Source organism: Opisthorchis viverrini (genome assembly GCF_000715545.1).
Source record: "Opisthorchis viverrini unplaced genomic scaffold opera_v5_1, whole genome shotgun sequence".
NCBI classification, from domain to species: domain Eukaryota; kingdom Metazoa; phylum Platyhelminthes; class Trematoda; order Opisthorchiida; family Opisthorchiidae; genus Opisthorchis; species Opisthorchis viverrini.
Window position 1 is genome coordinate 2,302,605 of NW_008751657.1, and position 12,933 is coordinate 2,315,537.

At 44.7% G+C, this 12,933-nt stretch overlaps 1 protein-coding gene across 1 annotated transcript in view; it reads left to right on the forward strand.

Annotated features, from left to right (window-relative positions):
- The window catches only part of T265_00033 (hypothetical protein), a gene marked incomplete at both ends in the record, with an annotated part of 34,053 nt that overhangs the window by 20,606 nt on the left and 514 nt on the right, over positions 1–12,933 (forward strand). The window contains 8 exons of the mRNA XM_009163690.1: positions 5,053–5,160; positions 5,961–6,070; positions 7,582–7,656; positions 7,836–8,186; positions 9,285–9,488; positions 9,537–9,685; positions 10,733–10,893; positions 11,571–11,671. Coding sequence (XP_009161954.1) covers positions 5,053–5,160; positions 5,961–6,070; positions 7,582–7,656; positions 7,836–8,186; positions 9,285–9,488; positions 9,537–9,685; positions 10,733–10,893; positions 11,571–11,671 — 1,259 coding nt within the window. The remainder of the gene's footprint in view (positions 1–5,052; positions 5,161–5,960; positions 6,071–7,581; positions 7,657–7,835; positions 8,187–9,284; positions 9,489–9,536; positions 9,686–10,732; positions 10,894–11,570; positions 11,672–12,933) is intronic.

The window sequence follows — 12,933 nt, forward strand, 5'->3', positions numbered from 1 at the left end:
CAGAATGTCAATGTAGTTAGGCAGACACAAACCATTTTATTCTTTAGCACATATGTAACTGTCCCTTTCTAGAAAGAACGTCCCTCTGAACGGATGAAATTTGACTGGTCCTCTGAAGATCCAGTTGAATTTTAGGACTCTGGAGGATTCATTACTGATTTCGGACAAAGAACTAGTTTTTAAAGCAGGTTTTACTCATGCCCATCAGGAGAGTTCAGAAACTCCTCAACTCCTCTGGTCTGTATCACCACGGTTTTGGGAGTTGATGATTGAGCAGGACAGTCTTTGCAGTTGGTCATTGTACGTTTGAATTATCTTACCTATATGCAACTATGCGTGCTTTAAGGTGGCGAAACATAGACAAGATTCGCCCAGGCTCCGTGGACTATACCGCCTACTCTGATGTCTTCTTGGATAATTGGGCACCCTGTCGAAGCTAACATTGCGGTTTACTCATTTAGGTTGATGCGGAATATTCGAAAGCATCAGTGCTATTCAAACAAACTCTCGTTTGTCGTCACCTTAGGTCAAGTAAGTGCCACAACTGTTGGATGACGGAATCCTGTGAGCACGGGAGCGCTCTTGTCACTGCTAACTTTAACAAAGTATGCTAAATTAGGACAATACCAATGTGATATTTTTGCGAAAAAACGCAGAAGAGATATCCATAGTTAGTTAGTTTCATGTGCAAGTGTTTCGATGTTTTCAAAATACACGAAACGAAATGGTTCTGTCAAATTAGACTTTCTCATGTGCAGAACATTGAACTGAGACGAACCTCTAGCTGTAAATTTTGTAGCTATCGAGGAAGTATGCTTGGAATTTCCGCGGGGGTTGGCGTATATCGCCTTAAGGAGGTTCGGAAATTTATGGGGGATACCCTTGCTCCGTGGCTAGCGCCATGGTGCCTGACATTCTACAGAGTCCAAGGCAGCGTTCAGGTCAAGAATGACCATCATTTCTGGTTGATCAGAACAGTGTCGCTGTTCCAAAGTCTCGGAGGACCAAATTACGATCGATGCGTCGTCTTGCAGGACGGAGCCCAGCTTGTTTTCTTTTCACACATCTACTCTCTCCTGAGCACGGCTGTTTCCCATAGTAAAAGACTTTTTCATCGATGTCCACCAACGCTCTCGGTCTTTCCTTAGGTTTTCTGCTATTTGGCGTTTGTGGGATTTGCCTGATCCGTCTCACTCGTTGCCTACTAGTATGGATTGCTTATATCAGTCGGTACTAGCGATATCGACGATATCCTTTGATCATTTGATCATACTGAAGAAGTCGGATAGACAGCACTGAACGCCACTAGCATAGCTCCTTTCACATTTTGCAGTTCTTCATCCACGTTCTCGCTACTAGTACAGTGTTGGTTTACTGTAGAGAGTAGTTGAGCTAGCTCAGATCGACACTGCTGAGCTATGGTAGTGCTCAGAAGATGGCGGATTAGTATGTTTCTTGCTGACTTTGGAGGACCTAAAGGGAAGTGAACTTCCAGACGTGCTTGCACTATGGTATGATCGGAATAACGTTTGCCTAAGAAGGGACGACAGTTTTGAACTTTGTCTCTCCACGGGTAATCCAAGTGATCCAGTTGGGTCGGCGGTTGATTTGCACAAGTTACGCTATGCTAACGTTTATACTAAGAATTCTTACTGGCCAGAAGCAGTTAATGACCATCACACAAATAGAGGAGTTGCTTTCCGTTGTCTGCACGACATGCATCGCTTCCGAATCGGCCGCACAGATGTGATTCCAGCGAGTTTAGACGAACGACTCGGGCATTCATGTCGCCCTCAAAGATCTCGAGGTCAGTGCTTTCTGCTTGACAAATGAGCATGTGGATAACTCTTGATAGAAAGCCTTCTTTGCAACCCTAGAGTGCAGTCCGTTTGAGACATATGCCAACAATACAAACAAGTATAGTATTTTATGTCGAGTAGCATTAAGTCTGAGTGCACTGTATAACCGAAAGGTGCAAAGACGACTGTTCAATGGAGTCTAATCCAGCAAAGCGCGTTAAGCTCTAGAGCTGTGTGCAACTTCAACGCCATATATTCCACGAGTTATCGCATCTTGATCACAAGACACCGAAGGTCCAGTATGAAAGAGCTGAGTTCATCCTTCGCCTTTTAAGATTCATACCCACACTCGAGTGTTCTGTGTGTGTGTTTCAGAAAATAAAAAATAAACAAATCTTTCAGTTGTGGTACCCATTCGGTGCCTAGCTGCCATGACAACGGAAGGAGGAACGAGGGCTGGGATACTGTCAGTTTGCTCAAGCCTAGACAGGAGCTGTCGAGATACTGAGGTCAGATTCGAACCACAGACCTTCCGGTCCGTCAGTTCGCACTTTAACCACCGAGGTATCCCGTTTCAAAGACAGCATCAATTTTAAGTGATCATTAGGTACGTCGATCAGATAAATGACGATCCAATGACCTAGCAACGTTTGCTTGCGTAGTTTAAAAGAGTTGGGGAAAGGCATCAGTGAACAAAGGAGCAGATGATACTTCTCGGTTGCCCAAACCGAGGTAGGTGGTTTGGTTGGAAAACCTACCTTGAGGTTTTGGCTCAAAAGTCTGCCGCACAAGGTAGTGCGAGAATGTGGGGTTTTGTTCGGGGACCTTGCTCAGAGTCGATGACCGAATAGTCTCACCTGTTCGGCGGTAAGGGGCTGGCTTAACCCGAGAGAGCAGACAGTAAGGCACTCACTCACTAGTAGTGCAGTGTAGATGCTTTTTGAGAAGCACCAGACTCTTTGGTTTTGAAAGTATTTGACCGTTGTGAATGATGCGCCGGNTGATCGGAATAACGTTTGCCTAAGAAGGGACGACAGTTTTGAACTTTGTCTCTCCACGGGTAATCCAAGTGATCCAGTTGGGTCGGCGGTTGATTTGCACAAGTTACGCTATGCTAACGTTTATACTAAGAATTCTTACTGGCCAGAAGCAGTTAATGACCATCACACAAATAGAGGAGTTGCTTTCCGTTGTCTGCACGACATGCATCGCTTCCGAATCGGCCGCACAGATGTGATTCCAGCGAGTTTAGACGAACGACTCGGGCATTCATGTCGCCCTCAAAGATCTCGAGGTCAGTGCTTTCTGCTTGACAAATGAGCATGTGGATAACTCTTGATAGAAAGCCTTCTTTGCAACCCTAGAGTGCAGTCCGTTTGAGACATATGCCAACAATACAAACAAGTATAGTATTTTATGTCGAGTAGCATTAAGTCTGAGTGCACTGTATAACCGAAAGGTGCAAAGACGACTGTTCAATGGAGTCTAATCCAGCAAAGCGCGTTAAGCTCTAGAGCTGTGTGCAACTTCAACGCCATATATTCCACGAGTTATCGCATCTTGATCACAAGACACCGAAGGTCCAGTATGAAAGAGCTGAGTTCATCCTTCGCCTTTTAAGATTCATACCCACACTCGAGTGTTCTGTGTGTGTGTTTCAGAAAATAAAAAATAAACAAATCTTTCAGTTGTGGTACCCATTCGGTGCCTAGCTGCCATGACAACGGAAGGAGGAACGAGGGCTGGGATACTGTCAGTTTGCTCAAGCCTAGACAGGAGCTGTCGAGATACTGAGGTCAGATTCGAACCACAGACCTTCCGGTCCGTCAGTTCGCACTTTAACCACCGAGGTATCCCGTTTCAAAGACAGCATCAATTTTAAGTGATCATTAGGTACGTCGATCAGATAAATGACGATCCAATGACCTAGCAACGTTTGCTTGCGTAGTTTAAAAGAGTTGGGGAAAGGCATCAGTGAACAAAGGAGCAGATGATACTTCTCGGTTGCCCAAACCGAGGTAGGTGGTTTGGTTGGAAAACCTACCTTGAGGTTTTGGCTCAAAAGTCTGCCGCACAAGGTAGTGCGAGAATGTGGGGTTTTGTTCGGGGACCTTGCTCAGAGTCGATGACCGAATAGTCTCACCTGTTCGGCGGTAAGGGGCTGGCTTAACCCGAGAGAGCAGACAGTAAGGCACTCACTCACTAGTAGTGCAGTGTAGATGCTTTTTGAGAAGCACCAGACTCTTTGGTTTTGAAAGTATTTGACCGTTGTGAATGATGCGCCGGTGATCACGGTCAACCTTTGGGCTATCGGCGCATGCGATTTCTAGGGTCAATCTTTTCTAGTCCGTCCTTCCACGTAGGAAGGCAGAATCGCTGCTTCCATGAACATGGGCGTGATGGTCGCCTGAGGAAATCATCTCATTACCTTCGCACTCTTATCGCAGAGCACAGTACGCAGCACAGATCGCCTCAGCATATTATTACTCGTAGTGCGTGCCCTGACTGTCTTTGGTTTCACTACCTTCTATGAACTTTTGGCACAGTTGCATCCTGTATAACGAAGTAGCACTCAATCCCGACCACAATGATAAGGTGGCAGCTTTGTGTCGGTCTTCACAAAGTAGTTGATGCTTACCAAGCAATACGCTTTGAATTTGTCTGAGTGCATGTACTAGAGATGTAGTCAGATCCTGCGGAGCTGAATCAAGCCAATCCATTTTTCCATGAGTGGTCCCTCCACCACTCACCTGATAAATCTCTGTAATGAATGAATGCCTCTTGTGGCCAAGATTTCCGTGATTGAGACGCAACTTCACATACAATATGCCAGCGAATAAAACTATCTTTTCTGTTGTACCGAGGTATTTACAACACCTGGAATCAAAGGCGAATGGCGTCATTCAGGCGAAGTTGATGGCGTGATAGCTATCGAGATGGTGTTGAAGGATTTCAGATGGATGTAAAACTGGAATAGTTTGCGCGGTTCAGATCTTCCAAGTGATATTCAATAAGTACTGCAAACCTTACGAGGTAAAACAGTATAATGCCAACCGTATCAAGAAAACTGTTTCCAAAACACGTGTTCAGTTGATTTCCCACTTTTAGTTGATCTCCTAAGGTGATCATCCCATGGAGAAGCAATAAGGTCGTGTGCATTGTAGACCCTTTCTGCTATTGAGTGTCTAATTCAACCGCTCTCAATTTATTCGGTGCCTTAAGCTAGCGTTCTCTCGTCATGAACTCATTACAGGCGGTTCGACACCTGGATCTATGCCTCCACATTCCACATCCATCCACGAGGAGGGCGCGGTTTTCACAACATTCTATCTGGTCAAGGACGGTTGCTTTCAAGAAGAAGGTACTTTTGCACTCGTGTGGACTGTCGCGTTTCTCTCTTGTCCTATTCCTATTGGTCATATTATTTCGTCTGATTTCTTTACATAGATCCGGTAGCTTTGTGACAACATTTGGTCCCAGGCATCAGTTTTTAGGCAAAAAATCAGTAGCAAATAATATCCGTTACCACAGAAATCAGGTAGGTTTGGAGCGAGAAAGCCTAGTAGTTAGAGCGCGAATTTACTGATCGGAAGGTCCGTGGTTCGAATCCAACCTCTGCCTCTCAACTTTCCTGTCTAGGCCTGGGCAACTTGGCAGTATCCCAGCCATCGGGTGACATAGCACCGAGAGGGTGATACGGCTGAACGATTATTATATTATGGGTAGATTTGCATATAGTACAGCAAAATGTTTTGGAACAATCCCTACCGGTACCGATCGGGAGCCTTCTCTCCCGATAGTTCGGATACTTGAGATTTTGCTCCTCAACGTAATTTCGGAGGGAAACAATGTGGGCATGTTTTAACCAGAAAAGCTGGGCTGCCAGCCAAAAGTGACCACTCTAAGGTAATTAGCAACATACATTAGTTTATTTCTGTCATATGAAGCATATCTCCTGACCGTTCTGTCTACTCACCGGTCACTCCTACACGTAAACATTACTCTTGTCCATTGCTTCACATGTAACGTCGGAAAGTGTGCTCACTGTTGTTCTGCTTTTGCACAACCGTACTGATCGGAGTGCTGCACCCTTTCCTATTCGTTGCAATGACTTTTCCATTCGTACCACAATGCCCGTATTCCTTGTCTCATCTTCCCTAGCTGTGACGGCGGCTTTGCTGGCTCCAGCCGCTTATCCTGGATCATCTGGAACACGCAACTTATCGGACAACTTGAGTGATTTAAAAGCTCAGGTGGCAGCCAATCAAAAGGTACATTTTCTCATTATACACACACGCAAGAATTTATTCCGCACTTTCTGTAGGTCATAGCCTGACTGTCCGTGATTATTTAACTGGAACTTTTAATTAGCACAAACCTCTACAATGGCTCCTGGGGTAGAGGTTGTATTCCACGTGCTACTCCCGGTAGACTCTCATGGATACTTAAAGTGGACCACTTGGTCTGATTGTAGCTTCAGTCGCTGCTGAACAGAGTTCAGTTTCAGATAGCTTCTGCGAGGGCGATCGATGACATTTAACTGGTGTCTGCACTATCCCATTCTTCTACGCTACCATTCGTAGTTTCGGCTAAATTCATTAGCGTGACATCGTAACCTAATAAGAAAGAGAATCTTAGTGGCTCGTGTTGTATGGTTAGTCATCTGTGTTTGCTCTCTGGGCCAGCAATTAGGGTGCAGATGTTTCATCCCAAATAGAGGGGCGTTGGGAAGCAAGGTGATGCGATACGTTTCATACCAGTGCTTAACGTCGTCGTCTCCGCTGGTGCTGAAATACTTACAACCCAATTGCCCAGTAAGCACTGCCCTGCGTCCTTCACTTGTTGGGATTACCGCTGAAGGAAGGGTCATATCGTACAGAGAAAAATTAACTAAGAGCACCATAGAGATCTGATAACACTGCACAACAAACCCAATCATCCCATCTGATACAACTTTGGATGGTTAAAATACCAATGCAAACTCTGTCGATCCGTAAACCATATGCATGTCTGGACGTAACACACTACTCATAAGGTTGCTGAAAACCTACCGACAGCCCACAACCGGTTTTCCCCTTCTTGAAGCTCATCAGGTTGGTGCAGTCCCTTAAACCCAAACTACATGAAGTTTGACTTATACACTCATCTGTTTGGTTTCACCTGGACTCACCTGGAACCCAGCTGAATCCCCCGTTTATGCTGTTCTTAAGCAACTGAATGTGCTCCACCAGGCCGCTCAAGTTTCAGTTGTTACGGTATTCGAGATATCGCATCACCTTATATAGTGTTCAACCAATAACTGGAAAGTTGTGAATCGAAACTTTCTAGGTTTAGTGTGATGTGCAGTGCAAGGTATTCCTAAGGATGACGGTGTACAGTGCTTGTCGGCTTCTCAACATCAACTGACAGGATTAAATCTCTGTTGACTACTTGCTTATTGGTCCAGCGGAGTGCACTAGCAGCTGGCAGTGCAGGTTGGATATACGCCTACCATGACGAAACTCAATGGACATTGCGTTATCTGACCTTTGTACGCATTCTTTTAATGCTTTTACCAGTTTTTCTACAATAAGGTTCGCCGTACTCCATAGGTTTACAGTGGCTAATAAAATTTCTGTGGTTGGTAGAAATCACGATAATGTACGTCGTAAAGTCACATTTTTGTGCTGAACCTGGCCGCTGAATTGGGTACCAGGAATCTAATTATAATCTCATGCACTGACCAGTTCGAATTTAACTCATCGAACCCACCGGTTTATCAACCGTTCTCTTCTACTTCCAGGGAGTCTTGCTTTTGATGGATCTGGTCGAAGAATATGGATTGGAAGTTGTGCAAGCTTATATGAAACATATACAGGTGGGCTTCTGCTGATTTATTCGCCTACTCATTTATCTCATTCTGCAGATGTTGTAGAGTATTGTGGAGTTACAAAACCCCGCTTACCTCCGGTAGATTCACCTGTTTTATTCAATGTTGCCCATGCACCTGCTCTCAATTTTTATGCGGTTCAACCGTGGATTTCTTCAATTTTTTAGGATAATGCTGAATACGCTGTTCGTCACATGCTGCGTGGTGCTTGTTTGCAGGCCACGAATTACGACCAGACTGGTAGTAATCCAACGGACACCATCGACTCACAATTGACAAGTTCTCCAATCATGTTGTCAGCCGTTGATCACATGGATGATGGTACCCCGATCTCTCTCAAGGTGTCCGTTAATCCAGTGTCTGGTTCGGCACACTTTGATTTTACTGGTACCGGTCCGGAGGTCTTTGGTAACACGAACGCTCCTCGTGCTGTCTTGTTGTCCTGCTTGTTCTATGCATTACGATGTCTCGTGGGTGGTGAAATCTGCTTAAATCACGGTTGCCTCAAGCCAATTAAAGTGAGTTCCTAGTGGTGTGTCTAACTTTTCACTGAAAGACCGATGAGCGGACTTTCGTCTCTGGAGGAACTCCGCACTAGTTGAATGCAGTGCGGTTTCTCGGCAGTGTTCAACGTGGGATCACCATCTAGTTGGCATGATTATCTTGGAGGAACCCTTTGTCTGACACAAGTTTCCCGCATCCCTCGGTCTCCGCTATTAATCTTCATAACATCGATATCATGCGAAATAAATCTAGTGAGATAATCTTTTCAGCATTGTGTTCACTAAAAATCAGGTCCAGTATCACCCTTTATGCGGATGCGATTAGCATGATTATTATTACGCATGTTCGTGAGGTTTCCTGGCACAGTACCATGTCACACCATATATATATATATATATATATATATATATATATATATACCTGTCCTCGTTCTGGGAGCCGTTCCTGGACTGCAGTGATCTGCGATATTTTCGAAGTTGACTTACTCTCCCATAGGTTATGGTTGTAATAAAGTAATCGTGGAAGGACCGCAGCGTATTATTATTTTAATTGCCATGTCATCTTGCCATGGGAACCGGCAGTACCTTATATTTTACCACGATTTACTCTGTCTGCGAACAACAGGCGTTTCCTTCAAATTGCGCGCTTATTTCAGTTTTCGAATGATGTTTAGCCTGTACAAACAACAGCTCTAAAAACGTAAGGGCGGTCATGACACGGATGCATTTTGTTTGCTTGTGCAGATCCTTTGTGTTTCTTCCAACGTGACAAAGCTTCTGCTATAGCCTCATGCCTCACTCAGTACTCGGTGCATCTGGATGAATGGGTAAGGGGTATTCGGACAGCTTTGATTGGACAAGCATCCTGTTGGGTACACCGAAAATTGGAAAGTCAACTTTTTGATGGGTTGACGTCATCCTCACTGTGACTGATATTTGAAAATTTGTTGCCTAGGCTCTTCATACCACATATTATAATGTGTTCCTGCTTAGCTAATTGGATTAGGCTTAGATCCGTTGTCGCAATTTAGTGTGCGTTCATATGGTTTCAGTATATCCATTCCATCGTCGGCTCTTGCCTTTCTCATATTGCGTTCCCTCTCTTCCCATTAGTTAACTGTGCCGGACGGCACCATTTTGTCTGCCTCGCCGACCGCAGCGGTTGTGGGTGGCAATGTGCTCACTTCACAGAGAATCGTTGATGTGATTTTCGCCGCATTTCGTTGTTGCGCCGCCAGCCAAGGCTGTATGAACAATGTCACATTCGGAACCGACAAGTTAGGCTATTATGAGACGGTCGCTGGTGGTGCCGGAGCTGTGAGTCCAATGTGCACTGCTGTTTGGCTTCCACTGAAGGTTAATTAGCGCCTTAATTTCGTGTTCTCCAACCTCGAACTTGGTGATCCTGATTACAGTTTTCCCCGCTTTCAGGGTCCTGGATGGCATGGTCGCAGTGGCATTCATACTCACATGACTAACACACGAATCACAGATCCTGAAATTCTCGAACAGAGGTAATTTTGAGTGTGAACTTTTTAACTGTAGTGCTTAGGTCAGCTCCTGTGCCCTAATAGCCGTCCCAGTCTAAATGACGATGCCAGCCGACTAGTTGAACTCTGCTATTCGGCGAAAAATGCACATAGACGGTTCATTTCTAAAATGCGCACAAATGTTGGTTGCAAGTCGTTGGCGTTAGACCTGTATCTGGTTGTTTGCTTCATTGGTATATTTCATTGAAAGCCTCCATCCATGCCAGTTAGTGTGCACCTCTGAGTCAAAGGCTTCGAAACAGCGCGTCCATCGTGCGCTTCGATCAACCGTTCTAAGCTTGGTTACTGCACAATTTCTCTTCATACGGTACTTTGCTCTCCCACATAGAGTCATATCCTAGTTAGATGCCAAACGTGTTCGGTGTAATGTCTGCACGTGCATTATCAACCGTACATATGTAGGTGTCCCAACTGTTGCTGAAACGGGCAGACGAAGACTGAATGCACTATCCTTATTCGGTTCTTAGACAGTAAGTCGGTGGCTAAGCATGTCAGAGTGAACAGATGTCCATGAGAGACAACCTGGCGGCGTATATGATACTGTTCACCCTTCTGATCAAGCTGATATAATATAGAGAATGGTGAATACTGTTTATGTTCTACTTTTTTGCTTCAAGGCGTCAACCGCTGTGGGTTCAGAATGACCATCTTAGCCTATAAAGAATGAGATCACGGGATTCCATTTGCGGAAGAACCGTCAACATTTGTCAGTTAAAGTGTCCGTTGAGTTTGGAAGCACGATAAGAGCGTGTGTAAACTATATATCAAGAATGTACCACGAAGTCACCGATCATTGAGTTTTGCTTCATTTGCAATTGCTTGAAATATTTGCCCCTTAATAAGGCGGTTCCCGCAGTAAACTAATTTTCGATGGTCCCAGTATCTTTCCTTCCGGAGTATCATAGTGTTGCGCAGCACCGGAGTGGTCGGCCGCCACTGATTTCCGATACCTTGGCCGTCCTTTTTGTTCCCCGTCGTGTTCATTATTGTGCACCGATTTTTTGTCACCAGGTATCCGGTAATTCTGGAACAATTTGGCATTCGAGTAAATAGTGGTGGCTTGGGTCGATGGAACGGTGGCAACGGCTTGACGCGACGTATGAAGTTTCGCTCAGCTGTCACTTTATCCGTTCTTAGTGAACGACGTTCTCTGGCACCGTACGGTCTGTTTGGTAAGTTCTTAATCCAGTCCACATACAGCTAGAGTAAACTTGTAATTTGCGCACCAACTATCTGTTTCTTGAAAAGTAACATGAACCAGGATATCATTCTTTAAAGAATGAGACAATGGGAGATCAACTCAGTTCATCAGTGAATCCGACATACTTTTAAAATTCAGTCCCCTGTGGTTAGTCTTGCCAGTACTGTTGTTAGTCTACTACGTTGTTTGGGTCTACGTTCATGAATTGGTTGCTATGGCTGTAAGATTGATCAACTCCGGCTGGTTTGACACAAACCGCACGTATTATTGACCGTTGAGCAGAAAGCAAGAAAGTTTTATATTGACGTGCATAGCAAAACGCTAGTCTTGTCGCACACCCACAGTAAACTTCATTATTTCCATTGGGAACTGCTGTGCTCAAAACTAACGGACATGAAACCGTGAGCAAAATCAATGCACCTACTTCATTTGTTTGGTTATCCTTTTTTACGCACTCATGAATGCCTACCTATCCATTGAGCATCTACAATCGTATTCACAACGCTCCTTTACATCCGATTTCGATATGCGTACAATCATTTGCTTGATTCAGTCTCATTCAAATGTATTCACATGTGAACCATACGCCTTGCTGGCTACCTGTCTGAGTTGAATAATTGGGAATACTCATCGTTTTCTTTACCTTAGGTGGACAACCTGGAGCGCGTGGACTGAATTTGCTTCATCGCGTGGGCCACTCGCATCCCGTAAACATTGGTGGCAAAGCCACGGTGTCTGTCAATCCTGGTGTAAGTCCAACTAGCATGATTCTTTCCAGATATTCGAACCATGCTTGTTAGCTCACTGGCTGGTTTTTCCAACGATTGTTTGCTTAGAACATTCGACTTTTCGAGTCAAACTAATGAAAATCAGTTCGCAATTCGACTCCGACTTATCATGAGATATTCACCATTACTGAGGGGTGATTAGCTGGGTAGACACATACAGAAATGAAACATCCATTACATCGCATGGCCTCTCCTGTGTAAAGTAGTCCGCCAACCAACTTGACGCGGTTTGCACAGTTGAATGGTGCATGCTGTCACGTCCGCTCCAACTGTTCTTTAGTTGAATGGCATAACTAGTACTCAGAACGCACCGCAAGTTACATTATCTAACCCTTGAGAAATTTTGAACTGTGAGTGTCTGTTCACAAGATATACGTAGCTGTGAGTGATGGACCATTGAAGACTGCTGTCTCAAATTTCTATATGGATATGCAAAACACACGCTACTGGTGATTACCGACAGGCCCAAGCTGTGCATTGCTTTGTGGCTTTTCTGAACGTAAGTTCGCTTCGCCACATGGAATGAAATCCTTGAATCAATGTCAGCACCGTGGCTACTTGTCCTGCTACCTACATTGCGCGCGATACCTTCATCCCATAAAATACCTGGATTTCGCCTTGAGGAGCGATAAAATTGCTGTCGTGATACTTAGCAACTGACCTCAGTACATTTTAAAATATTCCAGAGGCATCCACAAAAAGTCTAAGGACGGCTTAGTGTGACTTCGAGAGAGTTCGAAACAAACACATGAAGTTTTAGGGCACACACACTTCTTGAGCAAACGGTACACTGAGCAACGGTTAGACTGCTCAACGCCCAATGGCACCTGGGCGATTCACTGTTCGCTCTTCATGCAAGCACCAATGAATCTAGAAACTGCTTCTGTTTATTTGATTTCCAGGCCACTCATAAGTATTTGAAGTGACACACGCATCAGATTAAGTTGTTTGCACTTTAACTGTGATTCGCTTGCCTTTGAAAACAACTTCTAATATCCGCGGGGTCATTCAACTAGAAAAGACGAAGTTGGCGTGATCCGACAAAAAAGGCATCCCTATTGGGCTCTTTGGTGTATCTCCAGGGCTATCGTTATCTGTAAAAACGGGATTACTTGACCAAATATGGTGAGAGTCATTTTTGATTGCTCACTGCAATGTGTGCAGCTTGTGAGAGGTATTCATACCTCTTCGAGAATCCTATCCGACTGCCACTCTGCATTTAC